A 19,682-nucleotide genomic window follows, 5' to 3' on the forward strand; every position below is an offset into this window, starting at 1 on the left:
GATCCTGTGCATATTGATTTATTGTCCACAAAGATGGAAGTGAGGGAAAGAGGGGGGAGACAGGAGGGGACCCTACTCTCCCACTGAAACTCGGGGGCTCACTGAGGCACCATTACTGGGGATTTCAGGGTGCCTGGGCACTGCAAACTCTTCCCCCCACCCCCTCTGTGGTCCCTGAAAGAGCCCCACATACCCACTCTAGACACGTCCATACACATTACTCCTCACACACAGGCACACACGCAGGGAGGCAATAAATATGTTCCGTACCAAAGTGCCCCCAGCCTGACACTTCAGGTGGGGCCCCTCCAAAAGGGAGGTCTTACAAGTGCTTAATTTCTTCAGGAATGGGGAGGAAGAATTGGGGAGGGGAAGGGCCAGACTCTTGCTATCTACTTTTGCTGGTTTGAGGCTATTATGTTTTCCCTGGAAAAGAGGGTGGCAAAACCAGTTGTTTTCCTATAAGCCCCAGGCTGCCCAGGAGAGGGGCTCCCCCGACAACCTGGCTCAAACAGCACTTCTTCATAGTCCTTGGGCCCACTGAGGGAGAAGCAGAGTGCAGTGCTCAAAGCTAATACTGATTTGGTTGGCAGCAGCAAGGACTGACTGGGAGGGTGTCTCACCATCTCAGGGTGATGCTCACAGTAACTGGTGTTTCCCTGGCTAAGGGGAAGCAAAAGATGCCGGCCCTGCAAGCAGAACTGCCTTTTGGCAGCTAGGAGAGAAGCCCTTGGTACTCAAGAAAAGATGGTCACGACAGCTGGTCCCTAAAGTCCCCCATCTCTGGCCGTCGCAACCAGCGTCTGAGTACTGGAAATGGGGAATGATTCTCAGCAAAGCATTGGCTGGTCGCTAGGCAATTCCCCAGTAACCAGGAGTTAGACCTGAGATACAGGTCTGGTCCTCCCTAGGTCGTTAGGGCACCGCCTTAGCAATCAGGAGCCTGGCCTTAGTAATTGGGGTCCAGCCCCGCCCCGCTCAGAGACACACGTTGATCTGCTTGGAGAGCTCTCTCTCCAGGTCCAGGATGAGGGCATCAAAGTCTTTGAGGTTCAGGTGCGGGTTGAAGGGCGCCTCGAAGTCATCTTCGAAATCGGTGGCGCCAGTTGGCTCGACAGCCTCTTCGTCATCTTCACTGTCGCTGCCCGTCACGTGGTCGTAGTCTGGACCGGAGAGGAAGTCCCGCCCACAGGGCAGGAAATCCCGCCCGCAAACGCTCCAGTCACCCGCGTAGCGGTTGCTCGGGGGGCTTTCGGGACCGCCCCGGCCGCGGGGCCGAGTCACCACTTCGGGGCTCGCTAGCGGCAAGTGCAGCGACGGCTGTCGTTTGGGCCGCAGGTACGGGACGAGCTCCGGAGGCTCTGGGGGCCTGCAGGGATCTGCAGTGGGAGAGGGAGGGCTTGGGTGATGTCACGCACAGCGGCAGCACCTAGGCCTCTGATTGGCTGTTTAGGTAATCACGCCCCTGATTGGCCTGTTGAAAGGCAAGGCCTTCGACCGGATCGGGATTTCACTGGCTGAGCTAGTACTGGTTGCTCAGACAACTAGGTACAGGTTTTCACTCCGACGAGGGGGCGTGTCTCGCCTGAAGCTCGAGACTGTGGCCGCCAGAGAAAGCATCCTCTGGGATGCCAGGCTCCTTTCCGTGGCGCGGGGTCGGGGGCCAGCTCACCTGGCCAGGCTTGCAGCAGGTAGTGCAGCACCTCGATATGGCGCTTGAAGTCCACCGCGTTCGAGAGACCCGGGCCAGAGCTGCGGATGCGGGGCCTGGCGGGTGCCTGGCGTGCTGGAAGCAGCACGGGACCGAAGCAAACGGCCAGGTTCTGCGGAGTCATGCGGTTGTGGGCGTGGAAGGAGGAGACAAGGCGCAGGTGGTCCAGGAGAAGCGTCAATGTAGCCTGAGAGAAGAGGGATTGGAGAGTACGCGGTGGGCAAAGTCGGTCCCCTGTCGCACTCGAGGGAGACTAAGGCGGTTCAGAATGGGGAAACTGAGATTCAGAGTCTCATAGCCAGGAGACGATCCTGCTAGAACTTAGCTATTAGTAGTATGCTCCTATTTTGCTGGAAGGAAGACTGAGGCCAAAGGTAACAACTTTGAAATGGCAGAATTTGGGCTTGAACCTTATCCTCTGTGTGTTAGGCAGGGCTGGTAGTAATCCCATTTTACAGATGAGGATATTGAGGCACAGAGGCAGGATCCCACAGCCAGGAAACTCCCTTATGGTAGGCTGACAGACCTCTGTTCAGAGTCTGTTAATTTCGGTACATCCTGCCTGTGAAACCTGAGGCAACTCACTCAACTGCCCTGGGCCTTGGCTTCCATTATTTATAAAGTGGGGATACTAATAGCACTAGGGGTGTGATGGTGCCACCAGCCCAGGCATGGGAAGAACATTCTGCTGATGTCAGTTCACTCCCTGTCCTGCCCACCCCCCAGGCCCAACTCACCCTCTCCACATCTGGCAGGCAGCTGAGGAGCTCACGGGTGCCTTCAGTGCTGGATGGAGCCCTGCTTGGGGGCCCTCGGGCCATGGCCTCCAGCACCACCTGATAGAGGGGCTGGGTGATGAGCGGGGTAGGCAGCTCCCGAAGATAATCCTTGAGGATGCCTGTGGATATAGGGCCCACACTGGTTAGGGCACCCCTGGGTTCTGCGGCTGGAACTTCAACGGGGGCTGGGAGGGGGGAAAGAGGAGGACAGGTGCAGGAAGGTAAAAACAAGGCCAACAGAAGGGATGAAGTCCCAGAGGGACCACAGGGACTGCCTTGAGTTGAGGGTTGACTGGGGAGCAGGCAGGAGAGCAAAGGGGCAAGCTGACCGGTGATGACATTGATATCAGGGTACAGGTCCTCAGAGAGGCAGACAGCTGCACTGTCTCGCTCAAAGGCATCGCGAAGCTCTTTCTTCACGGCTGCTGAGCCGCATAGACGGTATAGCCCCACTACCTGGGGGTAGGAGCAGAGAGGTGTCTTTTTTGTTAGAGTACAGACTGATGTGGGCCCTATGGGGTGAGGGCGGGAGACCTGGATCCAGGTGGCAATGGGCTGAGAGGTTGGGGGCTGGCTGAAACTTCACTGGCTGCCTTTCTGTTCTTCTGACACTTGTCATGGGGTACCCCATCTGGCTGCTTGGACAACCCAGCCCTGTAAACCCTCAAAATTACCTGTCCTGGCACCTACCTCCTTTGACTCAGGAAACCTTGACTCCTTTTCAGCTTGTCACCTCCTCTGGAAAGCCTTCCCTGACTACCCCAACCAGCATGTCCTGTCCTGCTTTAAACTGTCCCAGCTTCTTCACTCTTATCCCAGCCAGTTTCATATATGTGATTTATTAGTCATGTCTGTCACCCCACCATACTCTGAGCTCCAAAAGGGCTGGGTTCCTACGTTATCGAATGAACAGAGGACCCTTGAGTTCTGGGCTAGATGCTAGGATCTGGGGGTGTGTAGAGAGCGCCTGCCCTTGTCTAGGCTGGGATTGGAGCTAAGAGTTCCCCAGGTGGGGTAGGGGGAAGCCTGGCTTCCATACCCTGGGTGTTCTGGGGAGTGGTTCTGAGGTCTGGGGGCCAGCTAGGGTGAGGTGAGGGACTTACCCGCAGCCCTCGGCGCTCGATCTGCCCAACACACTTTTGAATAATGAGAGGCACCTGGCCAGGGGACTGCTCACGCTCCACTAGCAGGGGCAAGGGCAGCCCGAAGACTCGGGGCTCAGCTGTGCCAGGTGATTCTTGTTGCTCCGACAGGGTCAGCTTGGCATACAGCAGCCCTTGGGGCTCCAGGCGCACAGCCAGCTGCTGCGCTTGGCACCCTAAAGACATAAGGGGGACTTCCTGAGTGGGGTCTGCCCCCATCACCTCCTGTGCCCTGTCCCCTAGCTACGTCCCCACCCTGGGCACTCTAGAGGAAGGAGGGCGCTGGGAGCCGGGTCCTGTGCCCTCCCCACCCCCTCCGAGACCATGCACCCTACCTCGGAAAACCGTGGGCAGCAGCACAGTGCCCTGGGCGCAGGGCCGGTGCCGCCGGACACCAGGGTCCCAGGCCAGCACCAGGGCCCGCAGCAGCCGGGCTGCCTCGAGTTCCAGGTGAAAGGTGTGGTCCAGCCGCAGGAAGTCTGGCCCCCCACGCAGCGGCCCGGTTCGGGCCCGGGCCACCCCATCCACCTGCAGCAGGCAGCAGAGGTCTCGCGGAGTGGCCCCAGGCGCCGGCCGCAGCCCCCCCAGCCCGTACAGGTGCAGGCTGAGGCGGCCCCAGAGCGCAGCCGGGGGCGGCCGGGCGGAGGGGCCCACCTCATAGGGGCGGAAGGCAGTGGGCGACGGGGGCCCCGCGGGGCGCTCGGGAGAGTCGCCGTCACTGAGGTAACCCGCCCTTGGGCTGCGTGCGCCCTCAGCTACTGCTGTCCGCCCTGGGGTCCCCACGCTGCTGTCCAGGTGGTAACGACTGATGACCGAGCCCTCGGGGGCGGCCCGCTCGCGCTCTCGGCTCGTCCGGGTGCTCCGCAGACTCAGTCGGCGCCGCAGCTCAGGCAGCTTCTTCATCTTCATTGAGAGGCGCCTGGCCGGGCCGGGGGACTTGGTGCGGGAGGCTTTGGTCGGGGGGCTGGCAGGGGCTGCGCCTGTGGGGACAGCAGACCTCAGGGTCCAGAATTCTGGGCTTGGGATGGGGGTGATTATGCTTGTAGTCACCTTACAGGCCACAGGGTGGGAAGCTTGTGCTCACCTGGAGAGGCCGGGCTGTCTGCCTCAGCTGAGCCTGGCTGTGGGCCTGGGAGCTCCGGTGCTGGGAGTCTGGGGTCCTCCTCTGGGATGGGGTTGTACCAGATCTCACCGGCAGGCTCCCCACTGCCAGGTGCCCCCGGCCCCAGAGTGGCCTCCTCTGGTGGCTTGGCCCCGCCCAGCACCCAGCGGCGGCTGCTGGGCTCCAGGCTCTGCAGGTAGGCACCGTGAGCCGGGCTCCGAGATGCCTCAGGGCTGGGGGGCCCTTCTGCTCCAGCCTGGAGTCCTTCTGGGGCCTGGGGCTCTGGAGGACTGGGCTCTGGGCGCTGGGCTGGTCGGCCTGGCAGAGAGCAAGGGGAGTGAGATGCAGCCTCCCACTGCCCCCAGAGTAGCCCCAGCCCAGGGCTCTTCCCCTATGGGACATGGGGTGCACTCAGCCTGGACAGTCCCCACATTCATTTGGAATGGGTGGCTGCAAGCTGGCAGTCTCATCCGCTCCCCCCCACAACTCCCTGCCCTCGTGTCCCAGACAGGACTCGATCCGTCTGCCTTCCAGCCTCAGAGGTCCAGAGGGGTTTCTCTGAGCCTGGGCCCTGCATTCCCCACTCTACATCCCCATGCCTCTCTTTAATGCTGGTGTGGAGCCCTGCCCTTGTGCCTTCTCAGTGGGTGGCTTCGGGGAAACCACTTGCCATCTGAGCCTCACTGTGATCTCAGCGTGAGAGCGCTTCCTAGGCACTCATATCTCGGGCACATGTAGCCCATGGTGGATGCTGGCTAGCTTGCTTAGAAGCCCAAAGCGGGCGTGACAGCAAGTGTGTGGCTGCCAGGTTCTTTACCCGCAGCATGTCACTCCTCACCCTGCTGCCTTTCTTTCCAAACTTTGCCGCCATCCTGGAGCTGACCCTGTTTTAGCCCAGACAGACCCCAACAGTTTCTGCTTTCGGAACCCCCCTCCCCTGCCCTGCCCCAGCTCCATCCTCTCTCAGACATCCCAGGCTGTTTCCTGTGTGTGTGTTTGTGCGTGGGCACCCCTGTCCCTTCTCTCTGCCCTGGGAACCCTGGGAATCTCTGGGAAGACGGCTGGGGGTAGGTCAGATCCATGAAGTCCTCTGCCTTCCCTCCTTTAACCCCTTCCTTTCCGGGACTTCCTGTCCCACGCAGCTCCCATGTCTTTAAGGTCTTCCATGCCGACTCCCTCCTCTGGTCATCTCATACTTCCGCTCCCCGAGTCTCTCTGGGCTCTCATTTAGTAGCCTAGTCCACAGAGCTGTTAAGTCGCTTCACTGGCATTGGGTAAATTACCCAAACTGCTCCGTGCCTCACTTTCCCCATCTGTACAGGGGGCAGTTTCCTGCGGCTGTCTAAGGTGGGTGTAGCTGCAGTTACGGGCTAATAGGTAAGAGGGGATTGGGAGGTGGCCCCCACGATCGATGCACCGCCTCTCCCTCCTCCGAAGGGTGTACGCCCCCATCTCCCATCCCTGGTCTCTAGGGCACAGGGTGTCGCCAGCCTGGCCTGACTAAGCCCCAGTTTCTCAGCCTCCCAGCTCCTCCTCCCCTCCACTCTCCAAGAGCTCAGCCTCGGCCCCATTTCCTGTCAGGGGTGAGGCCCCCTCCCGGGCCTCCCGAGGAGCCCGCAGCGCTGGCATCCCTGGTCAAGCGCATATAACGGTCCGCGCCCCCTCTCCCCCCGGCCCGTTACTTCCACGACCCTTGCCTGCCCCTGCCCCCAACCCCGACCCGCAGAGGGCTCCGCGGGGCTTCCCCTGTCCCCTCAGCGGTCCCTCTTTGGGGCCCTGGGACCCTCTTCCAAGCCGGGCGGGGTTCGGGGCCCCTTCTTCCCCACCTCCCTCTCTCTCACCGCGCTCCTTCGCGTCCGACTTTTTCCGGGGAAGTTTTTCCCGGCCCCGAAGGCGGGAGAAGGTCTTCCTGAGCAGCGGCTCGGCCATGCTGGGGCCCGGGCCGGGCTGAGTGCGCGCCCCGGGCTCCGGCCGCGCCGCCCCCCGCCCCGCCCGGTCTCCCCGCCCGCCCCCCGCCCCCCGCCCCGCGCCAGCAGGAAGCGCATTCCGGGAATGCTTGGCCCAAACTTTTTTTTTTTTTGCGCTTCCCGCAGCCTGAGTGAGCGATGCTGGGAGTTGTAGTCAACCCCCAAGGCCGGGCGGGGGACCTGTCACCGGCTCTTGTCTTTCCTCTTACTCACCCTCCATTAGTGATCGCATACAGCAGGTTCTCTCGAGTTTACTTCCAAAACGCGTCTTGCACAAATCCACAGATTTCTTCTCTTTTCTCCCATCCACTGCTCCAGCCTGGTGCAAGCCCTGGCATCACTTATTTTGACGACACCCCCTCTTCCCTTAGTTTCCCGGGATGCCACTCTCTTGCCTTCCTCCTCCATCCAGTTCTCCACTCCTCTCTGTCCCCAAGTCCAGATACTACTGCTCTTTAACACACCACCCCAAAGCTTAGCGGTTGTAAGTCAGCCGTGCTATGATGCTCACAGATGCTGTGGGCCAAGGATTGGGGCAGGGCAGCGCTGACACTGGTTGTCGCTACTCTTTTGTTGGAAAGATTTCAAGGTTTGGGGTGAGTCAACAAACGAAGGGCCAGAATCATCTGGAGGTTCACTTACAGGTCTCGCAATTGATGCCAGGTGTGTGCTGGGACTGTCGCAGGAGCTGTGGACTAGGGCACCTCCACAAGCCTCTTGCCAACAAAGTCCTGTACAGTCAGACGTATGGTTTTTCTAGTAGTCATGTATAGATGTGAGAGTTGGACAGTAAAGAAGGCTGAGTGCAGAAGAAATGAGGCTTTCAAATTGTGCTGGAGAAGACTCTCGAGAGTCCTTTGGACAGCAAGGAGACCAAACCAGTCAATCCTAAAGGAAATCAAGCCTTAATATTCATTGGAAGGACTGTTATTGAAGCTCCAATACTTTGGCCACATGATGTAAAGAGCTGACTCATTGGAAAAGACCCTGATGCTGAGATAGACTGTAGCAAAAGGAGAAGAGGGTGGCAGAGGATGAGATGGTTAGATAACATCACTGACTCTATGGACATGAATTTGAGCAAGCTCTTGGAGATAGTGAAGGACAGGGGAACCTGGTGTGCTGCAGTTCATGGGTCAGAAAGAGTCGGACACGACTTAGTGACTGAACAACTGTCCTCTTGGTGTGAACTGGGTTCCTCCTAGCAGGTCAGTAGTCAGGGTAGTTGGGTTTCTTACAGAGCCACCCAGGGCTTCAAAAATAAACAAAGCAAAAGCTGTATTACCTTTCCTGATCCAGTTTGAAGTGTCACACTTTTACTTCTGGCACCAGATTCAACAGGAAGGGACACAGACTCCACCTCTCTCAATGGGTGGTGCGTCACGGTGACCTTGTAACATTCTTTGTGCAAGAGAATGTGGGATGGGAGATGTTTTTGTGGCTGTTTTGGAAAATTTAACCATCTTACTCCTATATTCCATTCTCCATGCAGTGCCTAGAGTGGACTTAAAAATCCCAAATCAGATCATGGCAGCCCCTGCTGAACAGTCTTCCCATAACTGCTCACTCCACCTAAAATAAAATCCAGATTTCCACAAATAAAATCCAGTCCCAGCAAGACTTCTGGCTTCATATCCTTGGTTGTCTTCATCGCCCACCATGACCTCCTGTCTGGCTCTTCTTCACATCAAACTGTTCCTGTTCCAAGCCCTTTGCACATGCAGTTCCCTCTGGCTAGGAAGCCCTGGTTCTTCTGAAGCTGCCTCTTTCTCATCCTTTAGGTCCAAAGGCATTTCCTTAGGAGGCCCTCACTTCCCTGACCACCTACCATTGTCCAGTCATTATTACATCACTGTGATTCATTTCTTCTTCTTTTTTAAATTAAAAAAGTTTTTTTTGACTGTACCACGTGGCATGTTGGGATCTTAGTTCCCCAACTAGGAATCAAACCCATGGCCCCTGCATTGTAAACACAGAGTCTTAACCACTGGACCACCAAGGAAGTCCCTTTGTCTCTTGTAACACTTGCCATGGCTTAAACTCTATAGTTCTAGTGACTAGCTCTAGTTTATCTGTCTCCTTGTTCAGACTGGGGCTGCATGAGGTAACACTTGTCTGTCTTATTTACTGCTGAATGTGCAGGTGGGAGATCAGGTGGCAGAGGCTTGGACAGACGACGTTGTGTGTGTTTGGTGATAATATATTTTGGTATAGATCTCTGTGTATATCCTACTTGGAGTTCATTGAGATTCTTGGATGTGTATATTCATGTCTTTCATCAGTGTTGGAAAGCTTTGGGGACATTATTTCTTCAACTATTCTTTCTGCCCCTGTTGCCTCTCTCCTTCCGGGATTCCTGTTAGGCATATATTGATATGCTTGATGGTGTCCCACAGGTCTCTTAGGCTCTGTTAGTTTCTTGGTTCTATGTATTTGGGAGAAGTGAGGTTGAGAGGGGTGGGGTCCACACCATCAGATTTGAGGCAGCTGCTGACAGTGGAGAGAGGGGTTGGGGGTCAAGGCAATACCTCTTCACAAGCTGAAGGGAGGGACTGCAGGACTATGGTCCTTTGGAGTTCTGTAACTCAGAAGAGTGGGAGGCTGATGTAGGGGTGAGAGCAGCCCTTGGCTCCACTGTGTGTGTGTGATAGGTTGCTTCAGTCATGTCCGACTCTGTGTGACCCTATGGAGTTTAGTCCACCCAGCTTCTCTGGCCATGGGATTCTCCAGGAACGAATCCTGGAGTGGGTTTCCAGGCCCTCCTCTAGGGGATCTTCCTGACTCAGGGATCAAACCTGTGTCTCTTATCACCTATATCACATCAAATGATCAAAGGACACTCACAGGTCACATCAATATTTGTTATTATTATTATTTTTGGTAAACCCTTTTCGACAGAGCTTCTATACGTTTCCTGTTGCATTTATTTGGTTACATGTAACTCATTTAATACCCACTCCAGTTGTTCTTGCCTGGAGAGTTCCAGGGATGGGGGAGCTTGGTGGGCTGCTGTCTATGGGGCTGCACAGAGTTGGACACGAATGAAGCGACTTAGCAGCAGCAGCAACTCATTTAATTCACAGTTGGCTATGATTCTTTCTCAGTGCTCAGAAATTGTTGATAAGTGAAAACAGATGATCTACAAACAGCATATTATGAAATGATTGTGAGTGATAAGCTTCACACTGAATTTTTTTTACAATAATTCATCTGAATTTTGCTAGTTGCTGCTCAGATTTGGTGTGTGCACGTTTATGTGTTTTGTTTCCTCCAGATATTCACATCATTGGCTGATGTACTGTGCTTATGATGCCTGATGGATAAATCAGCCCTCAGTAGATACAGGGATTTGTTGAAATGCAGGCAGAGGGGGCAGGTCAGGTTTGAGTGGAGCTCTACACCTCTGTGGCAGACAATGGAAGTTGATGAATATGTACTCTACCTTTCTCACTCTTCAGGTGGATCGACTGAAGTGTGTGTTCTGCACTGACTCTCAGAGGTCCTCGTGGGACTGAGTCCCAGCAACCCACAGTGGAAACTTGCAGATCAATGCACTCTTTACTGATTCCCTTCCCTTCCCTGTCTCACTTCTCCTCCTCCCTTTCAGCATTTTCTCTGTGTGTGTGTGAAGTCACTTCAGCTGTGTCCAACTCTTTGTGAGCCTGTGGACTATAGCCCACCAGGCTCCTCAGTCTATGGGATTCTCCAGGCAAGAATACTGGAGTGGGTTGCCATTTCCTCCTCCAGGGGATCTTCCTGACTCAGGGATTGAACCTGCATCTCTTGTGTCTCCTGCATTGGCAGGCGGGTTCTTTACCACTAGCACTGCCTGGGAAACCCGTGAGCATTTTCTAGGTCACTTAGAAAAACGATCTATTTATTTATGGTGGTGCTAGGTCTTCATTGCTGTGCGCAGGCTTTCTCTAGTTGCCATGAGCAGGAGTTACTCTCTAGTTGTGGTGCGTGGGCTTCTCATTGCGTGGCTTCTCTTTTTGCAGAGCACAGACTCTAGGGCATGTGGGCTTCAGTAGTTGTGGCTGGTGGACTTACTTGCCCTGCTTCTTGTGAAATCTTCCTGGACCAGGGATTGAACCTGTGTCCCCTGCATTGGCAGGCAGATTCTTAACCATCATACCATCAGGGAAGTCCTCCTAGATCTCTTTCCAAATAAACTACTTGTCCTTGAATCCTTATCACAGGATCAGCTTCTGGGAGATGCCGAATGAAGATATTCTCTCTAGGCCTCAATTTCCTCATCTGTTCAAAGGGAAGACTAACTCCCCCTGTTATGGGAGTAGGAGGTGTTGCAGAATGAGGCATGCGTCTGTGGGTTAGGTCCCCTGTCTGCCACCTCCCTGGGGGTCCTCACTTCCTGGGAAATGAAAGATGGAGCTGATTACGGGGAGGTTCTGCCACCTCCTGTTGCCATTGCAGTTGTTCCCACACTGGAGACTCACTGGCATCTTGCATCTTCCAGGATGACAAGGCAAGTTCTACAGCCTGCACAGGTGTCTCTGGCTGGGAGTCAGTCCTCAAAGGTACCAAGGAAGACGTGGCTGCCCAGAGATGTCCCCTGGGGCAGCATTGAGGAACTAGAGGGGGCAGAGGGTGGTTGAGTTCCCACGAGGCCGCTTCCTGAAGGCAATAGGATGTGGTATTGCCTGGAAGGCAATCAGAGAGGGCAGCATATGTCGGCCAGAGCCTCCCAATGACCCATGAAAAGCTCTGCTGGATAGCTGTAGAGCTGAAGCTGAGGTACAGAGGGCCCCCCTATTGCCCATGAAGTTGTTTTTGTTTAGTTACTAAGCTGTGTCTGACTCTTGTGTCTGACTGTTTGCAACCCCATAGACTGTAGCCTGCCGGGCTCCTCTGTCCATGGGGTTTTCCAGGCAAGAATATTATAGGAATGGGTTGCTATTTCCTTCTCAGAGAATCTTCCTAACTCAAGCACTGAGCCCATGTCTCCTGCGTTGGCAGGTGGAATCTTTACCACTGTGTCACCAAGGAAGCCCTGCCCATGTGGTTGTTGTTGTTCAGTCACTCAGTCGTGTCTGACTCTTTGTGACCCACCAGCCCCCCGCCCCCCTCCCCCGCCATGGATTGCAGCATGCCAGGCTTCCCAGTCCATCTCATGGAGCTTGCTCAAACTCATGTCCATTGAGTTAGTGATGCCATTCAACCATCTTGTCCTCTGTCATCCCCTTCTCCTTCTGCCTTCAATCTTTCCCAGCATAAAGGTCTTTTCTAATGAGTCAGCTCTGTACATCAGGTGGCCAAAGTATTGGAGCTTCAGCTTCAGCATCAGTCCTTCCAATGAATATTGTATTGATTGGATTAAATATTCAGGATTGATTTCCTTTAGGATTGACTGGTTTGATCTCCTTGCAATCCAAAAGACTCTCAAGAGTCTTCTCCAATACCACAGTTCAAAGCATCAATCCTTTGGCACTCAGCCAACCTTGCTTTTATTATTAGTTGCAGGTCTGCTGGGCTCTCTTGATGACCAGGTGTCTGCACAGGCCCCAGGACACATTTGACAATTGGCCACCTGCTGTCAAACCAAGAGCTGCCCTAGTGCCCTACTTTTAAGGCCTGGGGATGCTGGTGTGGCTACCAGGGCTTCATAGGTGCTAGTTGTCCCAGAGGTAGAGGAGGCAACCTGAACAGAGGAGTACACTGGTCAACCCCCTATGAAAACCTGGGCACGACCACTCAAAAGGAGCTACCCTGGTTGGCAGTACACCCTGTGTGTTGTTTACCCATGATTGCTAGGAGAATTAAGCACTGTCTACATGACTCCACAGAGAGTGGACAACTAGAAGCTAGAGCCTGGTCTCTTTTGGACCCTGCCCCATGTGCCTTTTACCTTCACTGATATTATTTTTATTTAATTTTTTAAATTAATTTTTATTGGAGTATAGTTGCTTTGCAATGTTGTGTTAATTTCTACTAAATAGCAAAGTGAATCATATATATATATATGTATGTATATAGACACACCCACCCTCTTTTTTGGATTTCCTTCCCATTTAGGTTACCACAGAGGACTGAGTGGGGTTTCCTGGGCTATATAGTAGGTCCTCGTTAGTTATATGTTTTATATATAGTATCAGCAATGTATATATGTCAATCCCAATCTCCCAGTTCATCCCACCTGATGATTTTAATTTGTATCCTTTCTCTGCAATAAACCATGAATATAGCAACTTTGCTGAATTCTGTGAGTCCTTCTAGTGAATCACGGAACCTGAAGGTGGTCTTGGGGGGACCTCCCACTACACAGATTCATAGAGAGGGCAATGATTCCCCAGAACCCTGATAAATGTACATTTGGAAGTAGGAACTTCCTTTCCAGGACCTTGGGCTCCAGTCTTACTGAGTCCTTTATTATGTCTTGTTGGAGTGGCTTTCTAGCCACTCCCAGCAGCAGATCTGATGAGGACTTTTGCCCCTTGAGAACCACACATAGGGCAGGACTTGAGCTCTTCCAAGTCATCCACCTGGGAGGTGGGTGGGAAAGTCACCCCCCTGGGAGGCCATCCAACATCATGATGCGAGAGGGATCAGGTTTTAGGGTCACACAGGTTGGACTGGAATTCCTCCTCACCCCATCCGATTCAGCATGTGACCTTGGGACAGTCAGTTCCCCTGTAGAATCCTCAGTGTCTGAATCTCTCAAACTGGTCCGAATACCCAGTAAAATCCCATATGGAGAGAAAGAAATGTTATTGTACTCTCATACTGGCCAGGGAATCTTTCCCTGGTGCTGGGAAAGACTGAAGGCAAAAGGAGAAGGGGACAGCAGAGGATGAGATGGTTAGATGGCCCGACTCAATGGACAGGAATCTGAGCAAACTCTGGGAGACAGTGGTGGACAGAGGCGCCCCCTGCTATATCCATTGGGTTGCAAAGAGTTGGACATGACTTAGCGAATGAACAACAACAACTGGCCAGCGTCGTTCACCCATCAGTCCTCTCATCCATCAATCCTCTCATCCATCAATCCTCTCATCCATCAATCCTCTCATCCATCCATCAGTTCATTCATTCCTTAGTTTACTCAACAAGTACATTTTGAGCAGCTGCTGAGCCCCATGATTGAAATAAAAGGCTGTGGTTCATGGACCAAATTTCATGCTACTGTTGATAATTTTGTTTGGTAATTAAGACTTTCAAACCTAGTGTTTGTGAGGGAAGAGTTAGTGATGTGACCATAGGATTAATATGTCCAGTGATTTGTAATTTTAGGAAGCCCACACTCGATTTTAAACAGGATTTTCTGGGTTGCAAATTAGGGATCAGACAGCTGATATAGAAGATGGAAACTTCTTCCTGATTTCTCCTTCTTGCGATGTCAGTTCAGTTGCTCAGTCGTGTCTGACTCTTTGCGGCCCCATGGACTGCAGCACGCCAGGCTTCCCTGTCCATCACCAACTCCTGGAGCTTACTCAACTCATGTCCATTGAGTTGGTGATGCCATCCAACCATCTAATCCTCTATCATCCCCTTTTGAGATGTAGGTGAGATATTTTGGTATTTTGAGATATTTTGGTAGTTACTATATTTGGGAACATCTGTTGCAGGTAGAGCTTCCCAGGTGGCCCTAGTGGTTAAGAAGCTGGCAGCACAGTTGCAAGGTAGCCAGCCATATTAAGAGAGGCAACTATGCTGGAGGGGCAGGGTTGAGGAGTGCCAGCCACCAAAACCTTCTGCAATATTATTTTACTTTCTTTAAAACAAGCAAACAAAAGCTCCACTCCATGCTACATTTTATCACTATAATTTGGGGGAGCAGGATACACAGAAGGTTAATATTAGTTGAGATTCTTTCTGCATTAATTTGATGAGTTCAAAACATTTTTCACTGCAATGGGAAAAAAGTACTATTTTTAATAAAACGTTTAATGTATTTTGTATTGGAGTATAGCTGATTAACAATGTTTTGATACAGGTGGACAGCAAAATGACTCAGCCATACATATACTTGTATCCATTCTCCCCCCATTTCCCCGCTCGTCCCGGCTGCCACATAGCACTGAGCAGAATTCCCTGTGCTGTAGAGTAGGTCCTTGTTAGTTATCCATTTTATTTACTTATTTTTAAAATGTTTTATTTTGTATTGGGGGATAGCTGATGAACAAACACTGTTGTAATAGTTTCAGGTGAACAGGGAAGGGACTCAACCATACATATGCATGTATCCTTTCTCTTCCAAACGCCCCTCCCATCCAGGCTGCCACATAATGCTGAGCAGAATTCCGTGTGCTATATAGTAGGCCCTTATTGGTTATCCATCTTAAATATAGCAGCCTGTACTTAAATAGAGCAAGTGTGTCCATACCAAACTCCCTAATTATTCCTTACCCCCACCCAGCCCCCCTGGCAAATGTAAGTTCGTTCTCTAAGTTGGAGTCTCTTTCTGTTTCGTAAGTTCCTTTGTATAATTTCCTTTTAGAGTCCACATATAAGGGATGTCATACAATATTTCTCCTTCTTTGTCTGACTTAGTCACTCAATCTCTAGGTCCATCCATGTTGCTGCAAGTGCCATTATTGTGTTCTTTATTTCAAATTTATTTTTAAATTGGAGAAAAATTGCTTTACAATGTTCTGTTGGTTTCTGCCATACAATTTCACCCTTTTTAATGGCTGAGTCATATTACATGGTTTTTGGGCTTCCCTGGTGGCTCAGATGGTAAAGAATCTGCCTGCAATGTGAGAGACATGGGTTCAGTCCCTGGAGGAGGATGATCCCCTGGAGAAGGGTGTGGCAAACCACTCCAGCATTCTTGCCTGGAGAATTCCACGGACAGAAGAGCCTGGAAGGCTACTGTCCATGGGGTTGCAGTCAGACAAGACTGAGCAACTTTCACTTTCATACTTTCATATATGTTCAGTTCAGTTCAGCTGCGCAGTTGTCTCTGACTCTTTGTGACCCCATGAACCGCAGCACGCCAGGCCTCCCTGTCCATCACCAACTCCCGGAGCTTGCTCAAACTCAGGTCCATTGAGTCAGTGATGCCATCCCACCATCGCATCCTCTGTCGTCCCCTTCTCCTCCTGCCTTCAATCTTTCCCAACGTCAGAGTCTTTTCAAATGAGTCAGCTCTTTGCATCAGGTGGCCAAAGTATTGGAGTTTCAGCTTCAACATCAGTCCTTCCAGTGAACACCCAGGACTGCTTTCCTTTAGGGTGGACTGGTTGGATCTCCTTGCAGTCCAAGGGTTCATATATGTACCACACCTTTAAAAAGTACTATATTTTGTGACATGTAAAATGATAGAAATTCAAGTTTCAGTGTCTATAAATAAAGTTTCATGGGTGCTTGGCCCCACCCTTTTCTCGAAGTATTGCCTTCCTCATTGTAGCATCAGAGCTGAGTCATTGTGACAGAGGCCTTATGGTCCATAAAGCTGCCATTCATTTACCCTTTGGCCCTTTACAGAAAAAGCTTGCTCATCACTAACGCATGGTAGGACTTGGCAACAGGTCTGTTCTGAAGCACCTGCCCTCCTGTATTCTTGCATAACCCCCGATGGTCCCCTCACCCTGAGTCCAATCCCCCATGGTGAGGTCTGATCACAGCCCCCTGCACACTTCCTCTGTCCTCACTGTGGGCTAAGGACATACCCGTCTCCGTGATTTCCCTGAACAACCCAGGCTCAGCTGTTTCCCTCCAGAGGAACCAGGATCCGTTTCCTAAAAGGAGTTTTTAATCCATTTTGTGATGTTCCACTATTGCCACCTGCTGGCCGCTTATTCAAACTATAGCTGTAATGCTTTTAAAGCTACCGACCCTGTCCAGGGCAGGGAAAAATGGAAAATGCCTTGTGGAAAAAATGCCCCAGATTTGGATCTCTCATGTCCCTGAAGACATATTTAGGGCCCAGATCTCCACAGCCGTTCTCTACCCCCATCTATTCCAGTGATCCTCTAATTTTAAGGCTCATATAACTCCCCTGGGATGGTTAAAATGATGACTTAAGTGGTCTGATATGGTGTCTGCGTCTTCATTTCTGTCAAGCTTCTCGTAATAATGATGACTCTGATTCATGGACCACTGAGTATCAGGCTTTCCTTTTTCTTTAGAAAAGAGGTTAGTTAAATGGGAAGGAAATCTAAAAAAGAGGGGATAAATGTATATGTACACTGGTTCACTTTGCTGTACAGCAAAAACTAATGAAACATTGTGAAGCAACTCTACTCTGATAAAAATTAATTTAAAAAGAAATCAGAAAATCCCTCTGTAAAGGGCCAGATAGTAAGTATTTTAGTTTTTGCACAGGATACATTGTAGCTTGAAAAGAGGTGTGTGTGTGTGTGCTCAGTCATGTCAGACTCTTTGCGGCCTCATGGATTGTAGCCCACCAGCCTCCTCTGCAAGGAGATCCAACCAGTCCCTCCTAAAGGAGACCTGTCCTGGGTGTTCATTGGAGGGACTGATGTTGAAGCTGAAACTCCAATACTGTGGCCACCTGATGCGAAGAGCTGATTCATTTGAAAAGACCCTGATACTGGGAAAGATTGAGGGCAGGAGGAGAAGGGTACCACAGAGGATGAGATGGTGAGATGGCATCGCCGATTCAATGGACATGGGTTTGGGTGGACGCCGGGAGTTGGTGGTGGACAGGGAGGCCTGGCATGCTGCAGTTCACGGGGTCGCAAAGAGTCGGATACGACTGAGCGACTGCACTGAACTGAGCCTCCTCTGGCCATGGAATTTTCCAGGCAAGAATACTGAAGTGGGTTGCCATTTCCTTTTCCAGGGGATCTTCTTGACCCAGGGATTGAATCTGTGTCTCTTACATCTCCTACGTTAACAGGCAGATTCTTTACCACTGTGACACCTGGGAAGCCCCAAAACAGTCACAGATGATGAATTGACTAATGAGTGTTGCTTGTTGTTGTTCAGTCACTAAGTTGCTTGTTGTCGTTGTTCAGTCACTAAGTCACAGAAGTCCAACTCTTTGTCACCCCACGGACTGCAGCACACCAGGCTTTCCTGTCCTTCACTATCCCCTGGAATTTGCTCAAACTCATGTCCATTGAGTCAGTGATGCCATCCCAAATCTCATCCTCTGTCGTCCCCTTCTCCTTCTGCCCTCAATCTTTCCCAGCATCAGGGTCTCGTTCAGTGAGCTGGCTCTTCGCATCAGGTGGCCAAAGTATTGGAGCTTCAACTTCAGCATCAATCCTTCCAATGAATATTCAGGGTTGACTTCCTTTAAGTTTGACTTGTTTGATCTTGCAGTCCAAGAGGCTCTCAAGAGTCTTCTCTAGCACCACAGTTCAAAAGCATCAATTCTTCAGCCCTCAGCCTTCTTTATGGTCCAATTCTGTTCCTATAAAACTTTATTTATGAGCTCTAAAATTAGAATTTTACATAATTTTAATGTGTCATGAGGTAGTCTTCTTTTAAAAAATTTCCAACTATTAAAAAATGTAAAAGCCATTCTTAGCTTGCAGGGCACACAAAAACAGGCTGTTGGTTGAATTTGGCCCACCAACTGCAGTTGGTAAATCTGTGCTTTGGGCACCGAATTCTAGACAATATTGTGTGTTGTTGAGACAGGGGGCTGTAGAATGGATCCTCTGTTTGAACCTTCACTACTTCTTATTAGAAGCTGCACTTTTTAAGTCTAGTTTCCTCATCTGTAAAATAAGGAGTTATATTTCCTACCTTGTAGGAAAGGTAGGGGTCCCCAACCGCTGGGATCTAATGCCTGATGATGTGAGGTGGAGCTGATATAATAATAATAGAAGTAAAGTGCACAATGAATATAATGGACTTGAATCATCCTGAAACCATCCCGCCAACACCCTGGTCCATAGAAAAACTGTCTTCCATGAAACTAGTCCCTGGTGCCAAAAAATGTTGGGGACTGCTCTTGTAGGCTTTTTGTTTAAAATTTAATGAGATAGTGTATTTAAAGGGATGATGCCCGTGCAGGGCACATAATAAATCTCAGCTATTGGTATCCTCACTGTCATCACACTGAGACCAAGAAATTGAATTCATGCAATCTGAATCCTTCAGGTTTTCTCCAGTTGTAGCACAGACTCCCTTAACCAGAACACAGGGTGGATCCTTAACCAGAACACAGGGTAGTCAACACTTGAGAGGATATATCTCGGCACGGTCTTTGCATGATGCCAGCCCTTCCTAAACTAACTGTACTAGTTTTCTAGGGCTTCATAGCAAAATATCACATACTGTGTGGCTTAAACAACTGAAGTGTATCCTCTAACAGTTCCGAAGGCCAGAAGTCCAACATCACAGTTGCCAGCAGGGTTTATTTCTTCTGGAGATGGTGATGGAAAGTCTGTTCCATGCCTCTCTCTTAGCTTCTGGTGGTTTCCTGAAATCTCTGGCATTCCTTGGCTGGTAGAAGCATCATCCCCATCTTCACCTGGCCTTCTCCCTTCTCACATGTCTGTGTCCAATTTCTATCTTTTTATAGGGGTGCCAGTCACAGTGGAGTAGGACCCTAGTGACCTCATTAGAACCAGTTATCTTGGAAAAGAGCCTATTTTCAGGACAGGTGCTGAGGCGCTGGGGGTTAGACTGAGACGTTAGACTGTGACATATCTTTTTGGAGGGCACAACTCAACCCCTAACTCGACCTCTGTCTGCATCCCAGCTCACTGTATCCATTTGTTGCTGCCAGCCCCTATAGAATCATATAGGGTTTGGAGTCAGGTGATGGAATCCCAGGAAACATATGGACTCTGAAGCTCGCCCAGGGCCAGTGTCCTCCCACTGCAGCCTCTGCACTGCCTGCTTCAGGACCACCTGGACAGCCTGCTAAGAAGCCAGATTCCAGGATCCAGTATCAGGTTGCTGAATCACAATCCCTATGATCCAAAGGGCAGCATCTCCTGTGTCCCAATCTGGGGGACACGAGAGGCCTGTTTAAGACTGTGATCATCGTGCAAAGTCAAGCCACTAGGTTCCCTGTGAGACTGAGAATGGTGCTTGCTG

The 19,682-nt window shown here is 51.3% G+C and overlaps 1 protein-coding gene across 2 annotated transcripts; it reads right to left on the reverse strand.

Moving 5' to 3' along the window:
- Positions 1-2: 2 nt before the first annotated feature.
- On the reverse strand, positions 3-6,729 carry SYDE1 (synapse defective Rho GTPase homolog 1). Of its 2 annotated transcripts, XM_069590739.1 has the most exons (9): positions 6,576-6,724; positions 4,717-5,052; positions 4,287-4,612; positions 3,968-4,160; positions 3,594-3,808; positions 2,820-2,946; positions 2,449-2,609; positions 1,673-1,898; positions 3-1,379 (listed from the first exon to the last, which is right to left on the reverse strand). In XM_069590739.1, exons 1-9 carry the CDS (start codon positions 6,661-6,663, stop codon positions 979-981), a joined length of 2,073 nt encoding a protein of 690 aa, XP_069446840.1. In that variant the 5' UTR covers positions 6,664-6,724; the 3' UTR covers positions 3-978. The 2 variants fall into 2 exon arrangements, with proteins under 2 accessions (XP_069446840.1, XP_069446839.1); XM_069590738.1 differs by having other exon boundaries at positions 3,968-4,612; positions 6,576-6,729.
- Positions 6,730-19,682: the final 12,953 nt, after the last annotated feature.

Source organism: Ovis canadensis, chromosome 5, assembly GCF_042477335.2.
Source record: "Ovis canadensis isolate MfBH-ARS-UI-01 breed Bighorn chromosome 5, ARS-UI_OviCan_v2, whole genome shotgun sequence".
NCBI lineage: Eukaryota > Metazoa > Chordata > Mammalia > Artiodactyla > Bovidae > Ovis > Ovis canadensis.